At 38.8% G+C, this 22831-nt stretch overlaps 3 protein-coding genes across 11 annotated transcripts; all 3 read left to right on the forward strand.

Moving 5' to 3' along the window:
• The first annotated feature begins 68 nt into the window (after positions 1-68).
• LOC103981456 (inositol 3-kinase) lies at positions 69-4946 on the forward strand. Of its 4 annotated transcripts, XM_009398186.3 has the most exons (3): positions 85-1122; positions 3739-3919; positions 3997-4165. In XM_009398186.3, the coding sequence occupies exons 1-2, from the start codon at positions 238-240 to the stop codon at positions 3916-3918; spliced, it is 1065 nt and encodes a 354-aa protein (XP_009396461.2). In that variant the 5' UTR covers positions 85-237; the 3' UTR covers position 3919; positions 3997-4165. The 4 variants fall into 4 exon arrangements, with proteins under 4 accessions (XP_064959977.1, XP_064959978.1, XP_009396461.2 ...); XM_065103905.1 differs by lacking the exons at positions 3739-3919; positions 3997-4165 and adding an exon at positions 4574-4946 and having other exon boundaries at positions 69-1122; XM_065103906.1 differs by lacking the exons at positions 3739-3919; positions 3997-4165 and adding an exon at positions 1195-3732 and having other exon boundaries at positions 71-1122.
• A 138-nt stretch (positions 4947-5084) lies between these two features.
• Positions 5085-6448, forward strand: LOC135610012 (RING-H2 finger protein ATL70-like). Its single transcript, XM_065103908.1, has one exon. It carries the CDS (start codon positions 5236-5238, stop codon positions 5857-5859), a length of 624 nt encoding a protein of 207 aa, XP_064959980.1. The 5' UTR covers positions 5085-5235; the 3' UTR covers positions 5860-6448.
• A 636-nt stretch (positions 6449-7084) lies between these two features.
• LOC135610014 (replication factor C subunit 1-like) lies at positions 7085-22045 on the forward strand. 6 transcript variants are annotated; one of them, XM_065103910.1, is made up of 24 exons: positions 7085-7304; positions 7440-7493; positions 7577-7634; positions 7756-7869; positions 8325-8831; positions 8911-8978; positions 9147-9222; positions 9302-9363; positions 9448-9599; positions 10286-10449; positions 10531-10719; positions 10845-10966; positions 11045-11255; positions 12326-12379; positions 12648-12817; positions 14979-15069; positions 16529-16710; positions 16820-16859; positions 18293-18417; positions 19782-19854; positions 19953-20045; positions 21082-21325; positions 21549-21617; positions 21737-22045. In XM_065103910.1, the coding sequence occupies exons 3-24, from the start codon at positions 7632-7634 to the stop codon at positions 21871-21873; spliced, it is 2946 nt and encodes a 981-aa protein (XP_064959982.1). In that variant the 5' UTR covers positions 7085-7304; positions 7440-7493; positions 7577-7631; the 3' UTR covers positions 21874-22045. The 6 variants fall into 6 exon arrangements, with proteins under 6 accessions (XP_064959982.1, XP_064959984.1, XP_064959981.1 ...); XM_065103912.1 differs by having other exon boundaries at positions 7447-7493; XM_065103909.1 differs by having other exon boundaries at positions 7085-7493.
• The last annotated feature ends 786 nt before the right edge of the window (positions 22046-22831 follow it).

Below are 22831 nucleotides of genomic sequence, written 5' to 3' on the forward strand. Positions count from 1 at the left end.
GGTCGATCCACATGTTTGGCACCGCCTCATTCGAACGGACGAGTGAGCCGCATCTGTCAACCTTCTTCTATCTTTGCGCGGTGCGCCGTGTCGTGATTCTTCTCCTCTTTAGAGAAACCAACGGCCGACGATGGTCCCTCGTAATGGAGGATCGCCACCTCCTCCAGTCTCCGCACCGCCGCTGCAGACCCCAACGAGACCAGCCCGAGTAGCCGCAGCTGCCAGCTGTGGTCCGCGATGGTGCGTGAGGCGGGGGCGGACGGGGAGCTGCATCAGCACAGGTGCCTGGGCGGCCTAGTCGTCGGCAGCTACTGCCACGACGTCCTCTTTCTCGACGGCGTCCCCGTCGGCGAGACCCTCGGCGGCGCCGCCGCCTTTGTCTCCAACGTCCTCGACGGCCTCACCCCATCCCCTCCTCTCTACGTCGCCAAGGTCGGCGCCGACTTCGCCTACGCCGCCCCCCGCTTGCCCCTCCTCGCCGCCCCCTCCGCACCCACCACCCTCTTTCACGCCCACTTTCCACCCGCCTCCGCCGTCGGAAGGTACCACGGAGATCGTGTTCTTCGGCGTCTCCGAACGTGCGACCCGATCTACGCGTCCGACCTCCCCGACGACGCCCGGTTCGACTTCGGCCTTGCGGTCGGCGTCGCGGGGGAGATCCTTCCAGAGACCCTCGCCCGCATGATCGACCTCTGCCGTGTCGTCCTCGTCGACGCCCAGGGGATGATCCGGTCCTTCGACCCGATCGATGGCACCGTCGGGCTCCTGCCGCTCAGGAGCTCCGGATTCTTCCACCTCCTCCCGCGAATTGGGTTCCTCAAAGCCTCCGCGGAGGAGGCGCCCTTCGTGGACGTCGAGGAGGCGCGGAAGTGGTGCTGCGTCATCGTGACCCATGGGAAGGACGGGTGCCGAGTCTACTGGAAGGACGGGGAGCTTCGCGTATCCCCGTTCCTAGCAGAGGAGGTCGATCCCACGGGCGCAGGTGATGGTTTCTTGGGTGGGTTTGTCGCTGGGTTGATTTGGGGGCTGGCGGTGTCGGATGCGGCGCTCCTAGGGAACTTTTTTGGTTCGCTCACTGTTACGCAGATTGGGGTTCCCAAATTTGACCAGAGGATGTTGCAGGTTTGTCTTCTCGCCCTTTTTCTGATTCTTGATTGTTCATTAGAACTATATGTCCCTTGCGTACTTTTCTAGGTTACTTCTTCCTCTGCAAGCTGCTGGCTTTGAAGTGCTTATACCGTGTATCATTACTTGGTGGATTCAGATTGAAAGTCCAGTTTTACTAATCTTGTCTCAACGTTAATAATATATGAAGCAGATGGTGGGTAATCAGATAAATTAGAGACAATGTAGTGTGTTTCCTTGAAGAACAAGCATAGAAGGTGCAACGAAGGTCATAAATTGCTTTTGATCATTTTGGATTTCATCTTTCTCTCAGTATTTAGACTATAGATGCTACCCATCTATCTTATTTACGTTTAGGATAGTTTTTGCAGTTGTTGGTTCTTGGTAGGTCCATTGGAATGACTTTGGTACATAATATCAAAATGGCTACCTTTTATGGCAAGGTTGAATCTTGAAATGACTTTGGTACATAACTTCTACATGACTTCAAGATGGACACTTTTAAAGCATGTCCTAATCGTTGTATGGAGAGTTGATTTGCACTTTGCTTGGTGAAAACTAAGCATTCAGAATGCACCCAATTCATCTCTTAAGCTGAATAACAGATATTAAGATTACTTTGTAAGTTCTGTATCCAAACCTGTTAAATGCTTGCATAACAGAAATTGAATAATCGTGTTTCCTATCAAATTTCACAAAGTGCAAGACCGGAATGATTTACCTTAATGTAGAGTCTTAGATTCTAGATGTGAATTTGACAAATTTAAGGCATATTATGGTGATCATAACAATTTCCAAATATATTATATGTTTACAGGAGTTGAGAATTGCTGGGAAAATCTGGATTGTGAAGATTATAAAAGGAATAAGTTAATAGATCAACCTACAGGCCACAACCATCAGGTTGCAATAAATCAACCCAAACAGAGCAACTGTTTGATCAATCAGCTTGGTTATCATGTTTAAGATTGTAATCATACACTGATTGGTAATTCATCACTTCATATGTTATTATCATATGATTTTCATCATTTCAAGAGCCATTGGATTAGTGGTCACTTTTGTTCCCTAATTTCTTCCATCCCATGGCCATTCTTGCAAAAGAATTTGCGGTATTAATTGGCATACTTTTGTGAATGTAGAGTCCTTCCAGGTGCTGAAATCCCTTGACTGTACATCTTTGGCTCTATTCATAAGTCATCAGTTGTGAGAGCGATTCTTAAGTTTGAGTGATTTTTCATAGTGTTAAGATCTTTACCCTAGAACATGCCAAGTTTGCTTTAGATATTGTATGGAAGGTCTATTCTATACTGATGGAGTGCCACAGGACTATAGCGGTGTCGATGTTTAAACTTCATAGGTTCACCTGTGAATAAAATTTGGTTGGGTGGTTTGATATCCTTATGAAGAGGCATTAAGAAGTCATGTAGGGCATACATATCAAAGCACTATAAACACTATTGTTTCTTTGCTCTCTCTCTCTCTCTCTCTCTCTCTCTCTCTCTCTCTCTCTCTCTCTCTCTCTCTCTCTCTCTCTCTCTCTCTCTGGTCTATAAACACTATTGTTTGATATCCTTGACTATTTTCTCACTTGAATATCAATTTATGCTTTTAGGTTGGTCTGTTTATTGTTGCTCCAATTATAAATGTTGTGTGTTGTGATATGAAATTATCTTGATCATTCTTTTTTCTCCTTTATTTTGTTTACTTGAATTTGTGCTGCTTAGCTTGTTAATTTATGTTGCTAGAGTTGAGTTGTATGGCTAAACCTGCATTGTTTTTATTCAATCTAATCCCCTGCTCCCTCTTAGGTTCTTCTAACCTAACCAACTATAAAATGTTTGAGGCTGTTGTCTCATAGTAGATGTCGTTTTTTATAGTTATCCTCCATTTTTTTAGGCCTTTGCATATTGTAAGCTTTTCTTATCTCAAATATATTCTAAATGATATTAGTAAAAGATGTGGGACTTTTGAGATGTCTTTCAGAAATTGAGATTTATATGTCACTAATTTCATGTTCCAGAATTTGACATTTTATACTCTCTAACTGAAAAAGAAAATGTTAGTTGGTGTTCTTCGTGATGATTGAAGCAACGAATGTGTCGTTATGGGATATATAAAAGAACTAAGGTGTTCTTTTTTCAGTATTTGTGTTAGTGAAATGCCAAGCATTTGTAGATGCAGACATTTGTTCAAGCGATACAACACCTTGACATATGCAACTTTGTTTGTGAACTTAGTTAATTTTGTTAGTCATTCTTCGATGAGCAATGTTGGATCTAGATCTACTAGACAGATAGTCAACAAACTTATGTGCACCTGTTGCAGAAAATGTTTGGTTATATGACCTGATTATGGAGTTGTTTCTTCAGATATTATGGTTCCGTGTAAACCAATTTTTTTTTACAATCATTTGAAGCTTGATCTAATATGCTAAATGCTCTCTCGATTTAAATTTCAGTATGAATCAGACATCTGACTGACTTTTACTATTTTAAGCAAAGTCAACTAGCGTTTGGTCTTCTTATCATTGTCATCGTCATTGATTCAAGATAATTATGTATTTTTTTAGTTTTTGTTACAAAGCCTTTTTCTCATTTGTTTTTGTCACAGCATGTCAAAGAAGAATTAAAGAGAAGGGCAAATGAGTGTGATGGATCATGTAGAAGTAGTATTTCATTGGATTTCCAGAAGTCAGCTATGCATGAAGCCTTCCGAGAATCCCTTACTGAAGTGGCCAAACTAACATGCACCAGCAACCCAACTTGCTTGCCTACTGATCATTACAAATAATGTCAGTAAATGTTTAATCTTCAACTTCTAGAGGCTGTCGATCAAACAGTATGTTAACTTATTAATAATTTGAAGCAGATCTAAAGGAAAGTGATGCACATCCTTTAGAGACCTGGAGATGTCTTGAAACTGAAACGGAAAAACCAGAGTTCAAGATGCCCTAATTGTCACTGCGTAAGCAATTTCATTGCTTGGCTATTCACTGATTGCAGGAGAAGTAATACTTATCTTGATTTTGTTCCTCCCATCAATTTCTTCCTTTTATTTTTTTTCTTCTTTTGTCAAGAATTTTGTTGTCATTTCTATGGCATCGGTTATCTACTCCCCATTTGGCTCCAGGTATATAGCTCCGTGAAGCTACAAAACTCATTAGGCATCAGTTGTATTCCTTATGTTCTGGCCTTTTGTCATTGCTTTCTAAACTATACCTTCCGAGAGGCTTTAGTACACAATACAAGAGACTTCCAAGTTTTAGATTTGATACTATCCAGGCATAGTTTTCATTAATGTCTTAAGTTGGTGTCCCCAATTTTTTTCGGTGTGATATGGTCTTCCATCATCTGAACTTAAAAATTTGTGCTTTTGGTTCAAGACATTCTTTATGCAAACATCATGGCAGGAGGACAATTAGTACACTTGGTTTAACTTGGACCAGGCTATTACTTCTCCAAAGCCTCGTGGAACATGCATCTGGAAAATTCACAGATCGAGAACTGGGCATGCAGATGACGGTGCTTGTGATCCTTTTCTTTTGAAGTTGGTGGGGAGTGGTTTCTTCCCATGACTCGTCAAAGTTAACATCTTTGTGCAGATTCAACTGTTTTCCAAATTTTCAGATATATCCACCAAATTTAAATGCTTGTTATTTGATTTGCTCCGTAGATCGAGTCAATTTGACTCGTTTGATAATACTTTGGTATGACATATGGCAATGTCAAATTACTGTACTTCTGAGGACTGGTTCTGCTTGTGAAGAAAGAAAACCAATTGCTCTTTCTTTTCCTTCAACTACTCATGAATTGCCTTTACGATGCTTGTTTTCAAGTAAAATGTTTGTGTGGATGAGAATTGTAGATTTAGAAAAGTTTTCTCCTTCAAGTGAAATTCTTCCTTCTGTTCATTTGACTTTTGTGAAGTCAAAGTCAAAGTTCTTGAGCAGAGGCGTAATTCCATGGGAGGGAGGGAGGAAGCAGAGAGAGTAACAGATGGGTCCACAAACACAAGATAACCGTTGACTTGTGGAGTTTCCAGCGGATAACCGGTGGTTGTGTGCTTCTCCACGACTCTTCACATCTTGTTTACTGCTGCGTCTGCGTCATGTTGTTTTCCTTTGACCACAAGAAATCTAGCTTGGAGTTTTTTAGCTTACTTTTTCGCGAGACGATGCCGCGGTGTTGCCAGTGTTCCCCTTCTTCACCAAACTCGATGAGTGGCAGCGGCGTCAACGGCTCGAGCTTCCTCCCGCCCGCTGACAACTCCACGGGGCGGCCGGCTGGGTTGGCCTACGGCCTCCCCGCCTCGGTGGGGATCCTGATGGTGATCACCGCCGCCCTTCTTGCGTCCTATCTGTGCACCCGAGCAAGAACCACGGCCGCGAACCGGCGGTCCGGCGACGTTGCAGCGACGCCCACTGACCTCGAGGCCGGCATCGACGAGGCGACCCTGACGAGCTACCCGAAGGTCACGTACTCGCAGGCTAAGCTGGAGGAGAAGGGCACCACCACCGCGGCGTGCTGCTCCATATGCCTGAGCGACTACGAGGACGCTGACGTGCTGCGACTGCTGCCGGACTGCGGGCACCTCTTCCACCTCGACTGCGTCGACCCGTGGCTGAGGGCGCACCGGTCGTGCCCCAACTGCCGCTCGTCGCCGGCCCCCAGCTCCATGCCCACGCCTCTCTCGGAGGTGGTGCCATTGGCACGGGCGAGACAGTCGCAGTGAACGTGATCGTACATAACACGCCTCAAATGTGTCGTCCGGTGTCTTCGGTGAATCAAATGATCGGTATCTGCTGGAGAAAGAATTCCTTCTTGCATCATTCAGCCAACCGGATCATTACTCGATCCATACTTGCATAGTCTTTGAAGAACACCAGTTCAAATTTAGGAGGTTCTCCGAAGCTTTTTGGCTGATACTTCTTGTATGCATACCAGCTCAAAAACCTGCTGTATTGATTTTTTCTTCGCAAATAAATACGAAAAAAAAAATATAATTTTGTTAATATTTTTAAATAGTCAAAGGAATATATGTAGTTACTCAGCATCTATCTTTTATTCTTATATTTATTTTTATGACCAAGTTTTTGAAGAAACCCTTACTTTTTAAAATTTTTAACATAGTGCCCTTTGAAAATTTTCTAAACGATCCAACTAAAAAGATCATTTTACCTTTTTTTTTTTTTTTCATCTAACCCATCATAGCATGAGAGTTACCTTCGCTAATCTCACTAGCCTTATCATTACATGTCTCGCTTACAATCCATATATGAGACAATGATGGTGAGGGCATGCAGACTACTCATTTTCTTTTCTTTCTCATGGTGGATGGTGTGAGAGGGGCTTGTAGGTGATGGCAAAGCCCCCCGCCCCCTCTTCCTTCCTCTTATGTGGTTGATGACGAAAGTGTCTTGCCTTCTCTTATTCCTCTTCCATAGTTGATGACCCTTCTATCATCCTCTATAATTGATGATAAGGGTAGATTGTGAGTGAGAGGAGAGGACGAGTGTGCAAGAGTTATGAGCGATGAGTCAAGGGTTGTAAGCAATATGAGCTCTCGCATGAGAGTTACGAGCAATTATGATCGATGAGGCAAACGAGCGAGGACAACAAGAGTAGGGATGGTTTACAAGAAATTATAAAAAATAAATTTTTTTTCTTCATGAATTCGCCCCATTTTTATTCTTGGACGGCTTGGAAATTGTTATGATCATGGTTATCGAACTCGCGATTTGGACCGTGGGATCATGCGATCATACGGTCCAGATCAAGTCCGGCCAGTTTATGTGCTGCGTCGGGGCATAACGCAGGGCTCTTGTTTTAGGCGGTTCGATCAGTCCGGGGAAGATCGCATCGCGGCCGTTCGATGCGATGATTCGTCGATCGCCACTCTGCCTGACCCAGATCAAGCCATCCGATTTAAGGAAGGAGCACCTGGGAGCCGATTGATCCGGTGGGCAAGACACGGGCACGAATCACCGTCCTTGGACGACGAAGGGCATCGAGATGCGCACCACGTTGTGATGGTACCTCCGGGAGGGAGAAAGCAAATATTGTATCTCCGTCGCCTTAAGCCGTCGAGTGTTTTTCGTTCTTCCCGTCGCCTCGCGTTGTCGACGAAGCCATAGGAAGACGACGAAACGATCGATTCGTATCGCCTTCGTGCAACGGGTTTCCCTTCAACTGGCGTTCGATTGGTTTCTTTAGATTCTTTCACGCCTTGTCTTCCTCCGTCTCTTCAAGAACCCTAGTTCTTTTCTCCTTCTTCACCACCTTATCTCGATCGTTTTTTCTTTGTTTATGGAGCCTCAAGAATCCGCTAGGTGGTCATATAGGTGCTAAAGATCCGATCTTTAAAGGGTTTGTTCTTTTTTAACCCTTTTTTTGGGTATGCATTCAGTGCAGACTTCTTTGCCATTTTATGGTGTCATCTCCTTTATTAGGGCTTTTGATAAGAGAAAACTAGCCCGGCGTTGGTGAGCGGGACTGAAGTTGGAAATGGTGAGTCGTGTATCAGGGTTTGTTCCTGCATCGTCTTCTGTTGCTGCGGATTTCTTGATAAATTTGCTTTCTTCTCGTTCCATTTTGTTGTTTTAAATCTATATCTCTTTGTTTGATGCAGTCGTCCGATATAAGGAAATGGTTCATGAAGCAACACGACAAGGGGAGTGGGTCTGTATCAAAGCCTGCTACAGCTGTTCCGGATAAACCTTCTCCGCTGAGTTCACAGAAACCGGTAATTGGCATGGTTTCTTTGCCCTTATTCTCCTTCATTTGCATATTTATATGATTTTATGCGGCTGTAAGGTTAATTGGCATACACCTCCATCAGTTTTTGTTACCGTGCATCCATGTCTAGATCGATGCCAATTATTGAGCCTCCTTCTTCCAACTCATTCATTTTCGCCTTTTTCTGTATTTTGTTTATGTGTGACAAGATGATAATAAGGCACAGCCATTGCATTACTAGTGGGTTTTTTTTTTAAAAGAAGAGTGACTAGGAAGCAGAACTGCAGAAGAATAAGTTTTGTACATTCCACAAGAATTCAATGTGGTTTACATGTCTAACGAACAAAGGAAAGCTGAACAAATTATGACTGATACACTTTGCCTTTGTAATGGTGTGCTGGAAGATTTATGTTTATACTTTATAACATGATATGAACAATGTCGTTGACTTTTTCATGGAAGAGTCAGGTGCAAGCAACACAAGAGAACTCTGGCAGAAGAAAAACTAGCAAATATTTCACAACATCTACAGCCAAGGAAGTGAACTCAGAGGAAACGGTAAAGGAAAAAGTAGAAGCTAAAATACCACCAAAAAGGAAGACTCGAAAATCCATTGAGGATCTCCCAGATGATATTAAGCCGTCACCTGCAAAGAAGTTGCATAGGAATGATGATGATGATGATGACTTTGTGCCACCTAGTAAGGATAAAAGGTCAGCTGAGATCAAACCTACCAAGAAAATGAAGACTGGCTCTGGTATACAGATTATCAGTAGTTCTCATGAAGTTGATGATCATCTTGAAGATGAAACCGATGAAAAAGATTCTGAAACTCCTCTTAAAGCTGGTGGGAGGGGTAAGGGTGGAAGAGGGTCTGGAGCTACTGCAGGAGGAAGAGGGAGAGGTGGTGGCAGAGGTGGGTATATGAATTTTGGAGAGAGGAAGGATCCTCCACGCAAAGGGGAAAAGGTACTTGATATTTAACATACTGCTGTATCACCAAATTGGCAAGTTCCAAGGTTTCACTCTTGTTTTTCTTGCTGATTAGGAAGTTCCGGAAGGTTCTCCTGAATGTTTAAATAGTCTGACATTCGTCATAAGTGGTACACTTGACAGGTAATCTGCATCAATGATAAAGATTTTCTTGATCTTTTGTCTATGAGATTTATACACCTTGTTTGCTGATTTCCTAGTATAATTGATGGGTGTGTAGTGTTCTTTGCTCCAGAATATGTTAATATTATTGCACCATTATGACATTCAGACGATACATGTACTTTGTAGTTTGGAACGTGAGGAAGCTGAAGATTTAATTAAACGCCATGGTGGTAGGGTCACTAGTGCTGTCAGCAAAAAGACGGTAATTCACATTCTGAAGATCTTTATTTTGGATTTTGTATATGGTGTTATAAGTTATAACCATCTTGACTTTGCTGTAGAGTTTTCTTTTAGCTGATGAGGATGTTGGTGGGAGGAAATCTTCAAAAGCCAAGGAGCTGGGGTCCGTTTTATTAGCATTGTCTTTATAGATACTCTTGGTCACTGGTCATCAAAGTTTCTTTAACCTAGTCTGTGTTCTTGGTAGTATTCCCTTCCTTACTGAGGATGGATTATTTGATAAGATCCGGAAATCAAAGCCTGCTAAAGCACAGATGCAAGAAGAGAAAAAGAAGAGATCCTCAGAAAAGATGGACAAACCAATTATCAATAAAAGCCCTTGCAAAGTTGAAGTGAAAGGTATTTTTAATCTGTCTTTTTTGTTCGTGGCATGGAAGACATGATATTTGTTTTCATAGTCTACATATGGTACTTGATATATACATTGATATTACTTTACATAGTATTGCTTATTTAAAAGGTTTTTTTCTTTTGTTATGATGGTGATATCAGCTAATGATGGCTAGACCGTTTAGTATTAATTGACTAGCTCATTAGGATTTTATGACTTATTCTTGTGGTTTTACGGGAGAAGACAGAATGATATATATCTAAAAGCGAAAGAGAAAGAGCATGGCTTATATAGTTTGGTGTGCCATGGTAGCTGGTCCCACAATCTGTTTCAGACAAGTACTTTGTTTAGGTTCATGCTATATTACTAGATTTGAGATTTTGGAATATTGATGATATAAATCATTTAATTGAATGCAGCAACTTGTTCTGCCATACAGTCATGCAAAATTCAATCTTTGATGTTCTTCTATTGTTTCCTATTATTTGTTGTTATATTTAAGTAAAAAGCTGACAGTTTTTACAAATATATGACTTCAATGCTGAGCCACGTATTTCTTTGAACTCTTTTTAACTCACTAAACTAGTAATCCTGTGTCTGACCTCCATGTAAGTGCTATATGTTCTTTTTTAGCAGACTATCGTTGTTCATGTGACCACTCTAAATATGATCAATGTCCTTTATCACTTTCTAGATGATAAAGCTGTTTCTATTGGAAGAAAAGATGCTGCAAAAAATGTTAAATCAGGCATCTCGCCTGACAAAAGAAAAAGTCAGTCTGGTGATCGGAGTTCATTGACATGGACTGAGAAGTATCGTCCGAAGCTTCCAAATGACATCATTGGCAATCAGTCAATCGTATGTTGATCTTTGTTTCTTTTTCCCTATGTTTCTTTAATCTTTGTTTGCAAACAACTTGAACTTGGTTACTATGAACAGGTTAAGCAACTTCATGACTGGTTAATGACCTGGGATGAACATTTCTTGCATGCTGGCCAGAAAGGAAAAGGGAAAAAGCAATCTGACAGTGGATCTAAAAAAGCCGTGCTGCTGAGTGGATCACCTGGAATTGGGAAAAGCACTTCAGCAAAGTTAGTCAGTCAGATGATTGGTTTCCAAGCTATTGAGGTGCCTTTTGTTTTTTTTTCTTTTATTGTACAATCACTGTGGTTCCAAGAAAATGTTTTTGGCCAAGTTGGATTGTGGTAAAATTAGTTTTCTTGTTGATTTTTAATTTACTTAAATTTTGCTAGGTTAATGCAAGTGATAGCCGTGGCAAGGCAGATGCCAAAATTGGTAAAGGAATTGGTGGAAGTACATCAAATTCTATCAAAGAACTTGTTAGCAATGAAATAGTAAATTCTAGCAGTGACTGGTTAGTGTTACATGATTGACTGTGGGTTTTGGCAAAGATCAATTGTCTGTTTGATATATGTTTTTAGAATTGAAATAGCAGGTCAAAGCGTCAAAAATCTGTGTTAATCATGGATGAGGTTGATGGCATGTCTGCTGGAGATAGAGGTGGAGTGGCTGATCTTATTGCTAGCATAAAGATTTCTAAGATTCCTATCATCTGCATCTGTAATGATCGCTACAGTCAAAAGCTCAAGAGTCTTGTCAACTACTGCTTGCCACTTAACTACAGGAAACCTACTAAGCAGCAGGTTACATGCATTTAACTTTTTTTCTTTACATAGCAACATTTATTGGTTGTCTACTTCCATCCTAGTCTCTTGAATACCTATTGTATCTAGTTGTCTGTTATGTTCCTGAAGATGTAAATCAAGGTTAAAACTTGGCAAATACTAGAGGCCTCATGTTAGGAGCCACACATCCCACCTTGCATGAATTGATTGGCTAAGTGACAGGGCCTGTAGCGCAGGCCTTCTTTGCTTTCATTTGAAGAGAAGTCGCCCCTAGAAACTTTTTTTTATGGCAAATTATGGCTAGCTTGCTCTACAATTGGGATCGGGTTGTGGCCAGGTGTTTGACTTTGAGGGCCGAGGATATGAGAGAAAGAGATGGTGCTTTTAAATGAGCTGTTGATTGTTTCTGTTTCTCCCCAAACCATAAAAGAATCTCTGATTTGTCAAATGCACACAATAAGATAGAAGCCCAAAATCTTTGGTTTTTTTTAGATAAAAAATTGTAGACAGTTGTGACACTGGCTTGGATCCTGTATTGTAACAAACTATGGAAATTGTGTTGCTGAGTTAAGAGTGTTGAGACAGATGATTGGTACACTAACAAATTTGAGTAACAGATGTCTACGTATTACCAAAACCAATTGTGAATAAAGTGGGAGAAAAATGATATTGGGGTATATGTTTATAAGGAGGTTTATGAATGGATTAGTGAGAGGTGAGTTAATTCAGGTTAGTGATCCAAATAGAGGTGAGGAAGTCCTATAAAATTTTTTTAGAGATTGATTTCTCTTAATCTGATTAAGTAGATGGCCACCCTGTAGCTCAATGTTGGGGAAGGATCTATGATTTGACCTCTAGTGTGGTTTACGTTTTGCATGTTCTTACTATAATTTGCTTTATCCATGCATCATTGCCACTGCTGAATGATAGTTGACCAGAAGTCAATGATAGTTGACCAGGAACTTCTTAATTAATTTGTGGGTGTATGTGTAGCCTGGTATGTCAGTATGTTCATGTTAGTGTTTTAGCTGTATCTTATGTTGGAATTTGGAAAGATGTGTATCTGATTTGTAGATTTTGCTATGCAGATGGCTAAAAGGTTGAAGCAAATTGCAGATGCTGAAGGTCTCCAAATTAATGAGGTACACCACAAAGCTAACATAGTTTAATAATTTTTCTCTTAAGGTGTTACTTACAAGAGGCCATGTAAAGATGAACTTGGATATAAGTAATGTGTAGATGCTTTTGGCTTGTGTTTTTAATCTTCCTATCTCATTATGTTGGAAGTTGTAATTAGCATTATGATGCACGATCTCTTTTGGAGTTGATGTCGCATAAACTTTATGTCTAGGAGACAATAATTATTTCTTTATTTCTTCATGTTTGTTGGTCTCTCCGTCCACATAATAGGTTGCACTTGAAGAACTTGCAGAAAGAGTAAATGGAGATATGCGCATGGCAATAAATCAATTGCAGTACATGAGCATCTCAAAGTCAGCAATCAATTATGACGATATAAGACAGCGCCTTCTTTCTAGTGCAAAGGATGAAGATATTTCACCCTTTACAGCCGTTGACAAGTACTTTCTGCATCCTGACTTCTTCGCAAGTTTGCTTCCAATAAGCTAATTGCAATTGCCTGGATGAGGCTTGTTATTCACTCATTGTTATATTTTAGGTCCTTTTTATGTTGCTGATCTCATGAGCTAATATATTGTAACTCTTTCACGATCTTGATCTTGAGGTAGCCAACTTTTTATGAAATTTGATAGCATTTACAGATATCTGGACTAGATTATTCTTAGATGATGATAGGGACATCATTTGGTATTCTTAGATTATCTGGATACTGGCAATCATTTGGTATGCTTCTTAGTTCTTTTGGGATTCTTCATAAAATATTGCTTCTAGTGAAAGTGTTCAAGTTTGACAGTGTTTTGAGAATGGTCTTTTGATGTCAAATCTCGGCACTGATTGCCAAAAGTTTGGTTATAGACTAAGTAGCCGCAAAGTTGGGGAAAATGACATCTCAATTTTTGAAGCCAACAAGAGCAGAAATGAACCCAGTAATTCCTAATTGGAGCAGATAGAAAGCATTGTAGTAGAGTATGTGGATTTGAGACAGCTGTTTTTTGTGCTGAGGATAATTATGAGTGTTTTTCCTTAATGTGGTTCATATGGATGTCTAAAGCCTATATAATGAGGATCTAGGAAGCATAGAATGCTGTTGATGATTCGAACAGATGTTTATGTTTTAGAGAGTATCAACATCTATAAGGTCTTGAGATTATAAATGGGCTCATGTCCAGCTGGAAACATGTATTTTCACACCTGTTGGCATGTTGTATATGCTTTCTAAACTCTTGAATTTTGTTTCAAAAATTAGCTGCAAACACATTTTTTTCCTCTTTATGTTTTCACTTAATTGGGCTGGATCTTGGTTGATGATATATGGGTATTAACTATTAAGTACTTTGAGGATGGTTGCAAAATCTTGAAACTGCACCAACTTATCCATTCATGTTCCTTCACTTTGGAGGGGTCAGGTTAATGACAGCTTGTAACAGAAATGTATTGAACCATATCTAATATCACATTTCACTTGGTTGAGCAATTTGAGCAAAGATGCTTTCATTTTCGTCATGATTCAGGCTCATGTCTGGTTGAAACTTATTTGAAGTGGGTTGTTTGGCTGAAATTAAAGTCATGATAATATGTGAATCATCTGCATTATGGTAATACAAGGCCTTCTTGATCTGTTTGGAATCAAATATAAGAACGACTGAATATTTTTTTTTTGAAGATGTGTCAGATTTAGTGATTGGCTTTTAACCTCAGTGTTGTGAAGTCCTAGCCAAAGCCAAGTTTAACACATGGTGATGCATAGAGGCTTTCAGGTTGCCCTAATATGATTTTAGTTTTATACAAGTGAGGCAGTAACATTATGTGCCAAATGAGGTAGGTAGAAAATTAGAGATGGAAGCTGGAAGTATAAGAGCTAGCCAGCCCTTGGTTCTACATTATTAAAGAAATTCAGTCATCCTGTCTACCCGATTTGGAAAGGGTCACATTCTATCGATCAATGATGTAAGTAAAAACAGTTAAAATTTGGATAATATTTATATGAACTCTTATGATTTGATACCTTAAAAACCCTGAATCTCGTATTCGAGACATTCAAATCCCTGAAGATAATATCTCTTAGGCGCTTGTACATGAAATCATAAATATTTAAAATCTGTCTATTGTTAAAACTCAATTATTAGTCAGTGTAATGACAAATGAGACTCAAAATGTTGAATAAATACACCATATACAATAATGTGGGTACATACAATATATTCTTGGAAAACAGTTGTTAATTCTTTTACTATGTGATCACATATCATGCTCTTCTACTTGATGTTCCTATCTATTGCTGAATATTGTAGCTTAACACCTTGCATGATGTGTTACTACTTACTAATGATCTGCCAATTTTGTTTGCTGAATTCAGACTTTAAACTGGAACTTTCTGGTAAGGTAACTTGTAGGCTCAATTTGCTCAATCTAGTGAGAGATGGTCTCTAGCATGCTTGAGAGCCTCTTCTCTAGTTCTGTTATTTGTTCTCTACTAACAGAAGTAAATTGTTTGTAGAATTATCTGTTGATAGCATGATTGAAATAGCAACTAGACATCCTAAAATCATTGGTTCACATTTTTTTTTTCAGAATTCTATTAACATTGCCTTTGTATCGTAGGCTCTTTGGATTCAATGGTGGGAAGCTGCGTATGGATGAAAGAATTGATTTAAGCATGAGTGATCCTGACTTGGTTCCCCTTATTGTTCAGGTTTGTTATGTGTTCTAACTTGACTAACTTTTTAGGTCATTTCATATTTACAACAATGCATGATATTGTATCTTCCTTGGTTGGTTACTTAAGTGGATTTTATATGTGCAACTATATGTGACATCTTATGCATCTGAAATATAGCTCTTATTATGTGAGGTTGAGTTTGCCTTAGGCCATTGTAGAAAAATACAAATCATATGTTTAGTTCTTACTGTGATATCTTACACTTCCATCAATTGATATGGAGGGCTGTATTATCAAAAACACAACTGAATCACTTTAGAAGCAGCATTTTAGCAACAAACATTATGTGCTGTCACTTGCAGAGGTTCCTAGGAGAGCTTTACCTGGAATACTATGCTAGGACATGTAATTGTTTGTTGTTTGTTTTTATAAATTTGTGAAAATGTTACAGATATGCTGGATTACTAATAAGGTAAAAACCATGCTGGACCAAAAGGGGACTTTAAGTTAGACATTAAAACGACATAATGATAACTAATGTATTTACCTTTTTGTTTCATGCTCTGGAGCATTTATAAATTAATAATCCAATGAAATAACATGAAAATATGAACACCATAGCCAAGTAGTAAAATATGAATGATCAAGTGCTTTTGTACTACATTCATCATCTAGCTGCCCTGGCGTTGACCTAAGCAATAGGATAGATCCATCTCTTTTTGGTGGCTTCAGCTATTTATTGATTGCCCCGAAGGATCTGGAAATCATCAGATAAGCTTAGCTATTTTTCCTGCATTTATCTACCTATTGATTACTGTTCATAGATAGAAATTAACCGAGAGAAACAAATAGTTCACAACAAGTCCATGATCTCCAGTTTGTGGCTATCTGAATGTTTTTTGTGCTTTCTTTAGGTTTTCTTTTGTAATTATAAGGGAATGTCATTCCTCGTATACATTCTTTGGTAGGATGGAAATAATGGCAGTTCTCTCCATATTACCAGAAAAATTTGAAGGCCTTAATTATAAACTTGCAGTTACATATTCTCTTAGTTTGTTGTATGTCACTATTTTGTAGCAATGTTACGAGCAAGGTTTGTCATATCATGACGTACTGCTCGATATGGGTGGTATATATCACTTGGATAGGGGACAGGTATAGGCGGTACATATCAGTTTATCAGTATGCCCCATCATATAATGTGTCAGTATGTCGGTACATATTATACCGATAGCCGGTCAGTACATTGGTACTGACCGGTAAGGCGAACCATGATTATGAGAATTGATCCTTGGATCATGCATGACACTCGGCTTGGTAATTTTGCCAGATGATTATTTTTTTGTTGTCATTACAAGTTTCCCAGAAAATGTCATTGACCTACCAACTATAAAAGTGTTTTTGGCAAGGAATAAACAATTATATAATTTAATGAATATTTTATATTTTCTGAACTTTGTATTACATAACTGACTTTTTTATTAAATGCCAGGAAAATTATATCAACTATCGACCAACTTCTATTGGCAAGGATGAGAATGGAGTTAAAAGAATGCAATTCCTTGCACAGGCTGCTGAGTCTATAGGGGATGGTGATATATTCAATGTTCAGATCAGAAGATATCGGCAGTGGCAGCTTTCGCAATCTAGTTCATTTGCATCCTGTATAATCCCGTATGTCAAACTATAACTTGACGATTCTCTCGTTCGTGACATTGCTCAACTTACTGCATAGGATGACGAATCTTAAGTTTGTCTATTTGTTTGTATTTTATTTTGCCAGGGCTGCTTTGATGCATGGGCATCGAGAGACCCTTGAACCGGTACTTTTCCTTGTTCTTATTCCAACTGAAAACTCTTACCTGGAAATGAAAGTCTCTTGAAGTTTTTTTTCTCCTGTAGTTGCTTAGTTTATCAGTCATCTCTTGGAGTATATCATCTTGAGGCATTTTTACTGCCAGCATTTGTCTTAATTTTGCATCAGGAAGCATGCTATCAAGATTCTTCTCACAAATAATTATCATAGGGTCACCAAGAAAATTTTATATGATTGCCATTCGACATGGGCTTACGGCTGCTGCTAGATTTTACCCTCAACCCTTCATGGGTTTACTAAGAAAATTTTATTGTGACGTTGGGTTTTATCTGTGCGACTACTACTATAATAACCACCTTATATACTTTTAAGTGAATTTTATGGAGACCAATGTTGTTTGCTCATTCTATATTGAGGTTGAATTCATGGTAAAAAGGAAATTGATATTTCTATTCATAGGTATCTTAACATGTTGTCTTGACAGATTGCCTTGCACCAGTGAAATTATTTGATAAGATTTTGGTAGCCTCATTCTAGTTGGGGTTCAACTTTCCTATTTCTCAAATTATTTGTTCTTTTGAACTTATTTCCATGCTTTGTGTCAGTGTCATCACTAGAAATTCTACAAATCGGTACCTTTCATGTTATTTTCTGTATATGTCAAAGAATGCATGATTCTTTTTCGAAAATCTGAACAGCAATATGAAACTCAGGCATTTTGAGTTTAACATGGTCTAAAATGAAAACAGGGTAAAACATCTAGTTGTGGTTTAACCAGCATTGATATCTTGGTCTGATAATTACTGTTGGGATACAGAATTGTAAATTCGTGTCAGTTTGTTCTGTAAATTATGAACTTCACATACTTTTGTGGGTTGGTTGGATTTTTCTTTTCTTTTTTTGGCAGATGTTGAGTGGTGAGGATGGGATTTAATCATTGGACCATGCTATCAACAGTCAAAGTGGTTGTATTTTGATTCTATGTGCCTATTTGATTGTCTTGCTTCTGCATATCATTTCCTCATCCTGGTAGATGTTTCAGATATGTGACCAATGAAGATGTTCTTCTTGTTCATAATTTGCATTTGCCAAGTTTTCACCCTCATTAATTAACTTCTATATTATACAAGCTTACCTGCTGGCAATTGCAATTATGAAAAATTGCTATAGCCTGCTTTAGTAGGAGCATTTCTGTAGCTGATCCAGCCTAATGGGAGGTAGACCTGATGATGATGAGATCCAATTCAATACAAAATACGACACTTTGGACTAAATTCACGATGCAGGAAATATGATCTCTTGCTTCTTGCCATTATTGGACTGATGTATTGCTTGTTTATTTTTCTGTCTTCTGGTTTTTGACTGTCTATGATTGTACCAATTTTGTAGGTCTGTGTGAATCAAGAAGTCTTTTTACTCACAGATTTACTTGGTTTGCAGGGAGAACGCAACTTTAATAGGTTTGGCGGATGGCTAGGGAAGAACTCGACAATGGGAAAGAATTTGCGACTTTTGGAAGATGTTCATGTTCACTTTCTTGCATCACAGGAAGCTAAGTTGGATAGGTAGCATATATGATTTCTCATATTAAGTATGTTTACTGTATATGTTTTGAGAAAATGAGTGTCTTTAGAATCTTCTGGTTCTTTTTTGTTATTGCTATCGTTTGCAAAGTTATGGTCAAAATGTAGTTCTTTATTTTAATGTGTCTGTTGGTTTTTAGTCTTTTGAAATCAAAAGAACAGTTTTCCTACCTTCCAATGACTTACCTGCCTGTCCTAGCTGCCTCATGACAGGAGTGGGCCTTACATTGAACCACACCTGGGGCCTTTGCTGCCTCCAATTACAAGGCTGGTAGGTGAGACTGGTAACCCACAAACATAAACAAATGGGAATGGAGAAGTATATTTCAGATTAAAAATAGTGGTTTACTATCTGATCATTTGTTTTTGCTTCGAGCACATCATGCTATTTTTTTTGTTCTTTTAATAGTTTATCCTTTTTGTAGGACAGACTTGTGGAGGGATTTATTAAGGATTTAGGATTGAAGAAATGTGAGAATATAACAAGGAATTTGCTGGATTTTTTAAGTTAAATTTATTCCAAAAATCAGATTCAGTTGGATTGTCAGCGAAAACTGTTGTCAGAAAACACAATAGATAGAATGCCAAAAAGATGAAATAGAAAAGTTACTGGAAAGGGACAGAGAATGGTAGGTTACGACTCTAGTGTAACAATAGAATGATGGACAAAAAATCATTAAAAAATAATTTGAAAAATAGAAAATACAATTTGATTTGACTTAAAATACACTTGACTAATTCCAAATTCCAAAGATTAACTCCAGAGTTTGGCTTGGACTCATCCGTTAGCTCTACTTGAACACTATGATCTTCCTTTATAAAAAAACAAAAAAAAAAATTTCGGATGAAACTCAATAACTATTGGCATCCATTTATTTTAGATCAATCACGAGTTTTAGATGATTCACAATAACCATGGACAAAAGTATTTGCCTTTTGATGCAATGGTTTTGGCCACCTCATGTTTCTGCTGTGAACTTAGTATACAACAGCATATCCTTTGTTGATATCCAGAAATTAATTTTTTTGACTGTCCTTGGATCTCATGGGGTTGTCAAGTTTGTGGGTACGTTAAGCAGTAATAACAAAGACATGTCTGAATGAGTCTTTTCAGACCTCAGTAACTGATTTCTGCAATGCCACCTATTTAATTCATAGTAACTTGTATTGTTTGGAGTTGATCTCCTGACTGACATTTATGTATGCTATCCAGTGTTAACTGAACTGAACATCTATATTTACCAAAATACATTAATTTTTTCAAATGAAGTGGACTTTTATCTTTTTTAGCCATCATTTAATATATTTGTCTTATGCAAAATTGTATTCAATATATAAACGGTCAGGGCAACCTTGCGGGTGGACTACTTTACTCTTCTATTGAAACAGCTTACAGATCCTCTTCAAATGATGCCTAAGGTCTGATTACCTTCCATATGCTTCATTTACAAAATATGTTCTGTTTATAGGATAGTGGAATATTTTGAAGTATCTAATAATATCTGGAACACTATCAGGAAGTTGCTGTTCAGAAGGTTGTGGAATTCATGGATGCGTATTCTTTAACTCAAGAAGACTTCGACACAATTGTGGAGCTATCCAAGTTCAAGGTTTGTCTGTCTCATGTCACATTCAGGAATCTAAGAAATGGTCACTTTTCAATTTCACTGGCTAGTAGTCGATGTATATTCTTCTTTAGAGATCCTTTTTGTATGTGGTGCTAATGTTTATCCTTGACGTCAATCTAGTTACAAAATGTTTGTTTGTTTTTTCTTATTCTGATGGTTGTCATTTGACATAGGAAGAATTTGACATCATGGGCTAACAGGTTGAGTTTCTGTTTTGAACAAACTGTCCTAGTAACGTAATAATGTGAATAAATGGCTTTTACTGGAGCTACTTTAAGATCTAAATACATCCATACATATTTACATGTGCACACAAACTCGTATGATTAGTTTTCATATTTTTATTTGTTCTCTCTGCAAAGGCAGTGTTGTAAAATTAATGTGCCAACAGGGAACAGGCTGGCAGTTACATTTTGGTGTGTTCGATCCCTGTCTCTAAACACAGCATATGCTTGAAGGTGGTTTATTGTTTGCCTTGTTTGGCCATTTATCTTATTGCACCTACTGGCTAGTTCAGCACAAGCTATATTTTATTATTTTTGTGTTTGACATCACAGACATGTAATTGGGCTCTTTGGAAGTCTTGTAGCTGGCCTTCTAGCTTATTGTGCATGATGGTAGCTCCTTCGCCTAATAGATTTGCTCAATCTTCCTTAAACACTTGTGGAGTTTTCATTGGTTGCTCATTTGTTGTTTGAGCTTTAGTTAAATCAAGATTGCATATCTCTCAACTTTAACAGGTTTTATGTCAGACCTTTCTAATGTGAACATGTGCCTTAATAATGCATTTATGTATTTCCAAGTTGGAGATTTATTTAATCGAAATATTATCTATGTATTTAAATACATGTATACTATATGTGATTTGAGGATCTGTTGTGTGCATGATGCCAACAGAAAGAATAACTAATCCAATAGTGGTGGTGCACTTATTATATTGCATACCATTTCAAAAATGTGTTTATAATTTAGTTCTGCTAAAATTCAAAAATGAATCACCATAATTGTTCGATTGCAGGGACATCCGAATCCCATGGACAACATTCAGCCAGCAGTGAAATCTGCACTAACCAAGGCATATAAGCAAGGAAGCAGCTCCCGTGTTGTGCGATCAGCAGATCTGATAACTCTTCCGGGCTTGAAAAAGGCTCCGAAGAAGCGTATAGCGGCAATCTTGGAACCTGTGGAGGATGGTGTATCTGAAGAAAATGGAGAAGCTCTAGCGGAAAATGAAGAAGAGAATTCTGATTCAGAAGATGCAGGTGAGCGTTTTTCTTCTGTACTACTTGTACACTTGCTGAGTGGCTGTGTGCCCGTTTTGTGTTGTCTGCTTTACATGTTTTTCACTTTCAGTTGGATGGAATGCTCGCAGAACTGACCTTGTTTTGGGTGTGACATTTTCATGATCAAACTGGTTTAGAAATGTATCTATATGATTCAATGTCACTTTCTGATTGTGGATTTTATATCTACTACCTGTTTCAGATGATCTTGGACTTCGTACAAATGCCGATCAGAAGCCACAACTTGATCTTCTGAGCAACAAACCGAAGGGTTAGTTTTGAATCTTTTAGATACATTTTCACTCACTCCTTTATCATTGAATTGGATATTTTTAAATGTGTACATAATTCTTTCACACGGTTCATCTTCCTGATTTGTTTTGTGATTAGGAGTCCAAGTGCAGCTTGATTTGAAGAACAATGGAAAGTCAAATGTGAAGAAGAAGACCCCTGCTAGCAAATCAAGAGCTTCGGAGCCTGCTGACAAGGGGGCACAAATGTCTGGAAGTAGAAAGAGGAAAAAATAGACTCTTGCTTCTGTCAAAGGTGAAACATGTTTATCTTCAAATTTTGGATGGCTGCAGACACACCCAACATGCTTGTTTTTATTGTAGTTTCCATGTTCCAAGTTTAGTGTACATCACCTTTGAATTGACCCGAGAGTCGGCAGACACCTTCTTCTGCCTTGGTTCTTTTTCATTTCGTTGTCCTATATTACTGACAGATGCTGAAACGATCACGCTGACCCAATTCACCGAGGATCCGTCACGCCGTTTCTATTATCTTCCATGCAAGCAACCACAAGAAATTAATTCTTCCTTGGGCGGTTGGGGGAGTGGAATGCACTAACCTCTCCTCGGGCATGGCAGCCTTGGCCTGCGTGTCCTTCGTCGTTGACCCTGCACCAGTTTGATGCTGCCGCTACCGCTGCCGCCGCCTCCGATGGGAACAGCTTGGCGTCAAACCCCTGCACAGATATCCTCCCATCGGTATAGATGTCGGGACCCAACAAGTACGCCAACTCCTCGCCAGACCCGAACTTGATCAAACCCCCCGCCGCACTGCACTGCACTGCAGTGTGGTTGATTTTTTTTTCTAAGTAGTACGTCCGTAAAGGATTAGCTTTCTTAAATCTCTTATCATTCTTTAAAGATTTATAAAAAAATAAAAAAAATATTTAACTTAGGATTCTATAAGTATATATTTCAGTAAACATTTGATATGTAATTTAAATTATAAATATAAATTTCGTAAGTTGTGAATCAATTCTAAGGACTACCCATCCAATCGTGTGTGTCGGGTAGCTTTAATGTACCATGTTGAGTGATACTTTGTACAACTCTATGGAGGTAGAAAATTTTTAAAATGATTATTTGGATAGTTTATTTTTAGATAGTTTTATCTTTTCGTGACGACCGCAGACAATTTACATTTATAAGAGTAAAACGATCACAAAGTTAATCAAAATAGAATTGTTAAGCTTAT

This window comes from Musa acuminata, chromosome BXJ2-4 (genome assembly GCF_036884655.1).
Source record: "Musa acuminata AAA Group cultivar baxijiao chromosome BXJ2-4, Cavendish_Baxijiao_AAA, whole genome shotgun sequence".
NCBI classification, from domain to species: domain Eukaryota; kingdom Viridiplantae; phylum Streptophyta; class Magnoliopsida; order Zingiberales; family Musaceae; genus Musa; species Musa acuminata.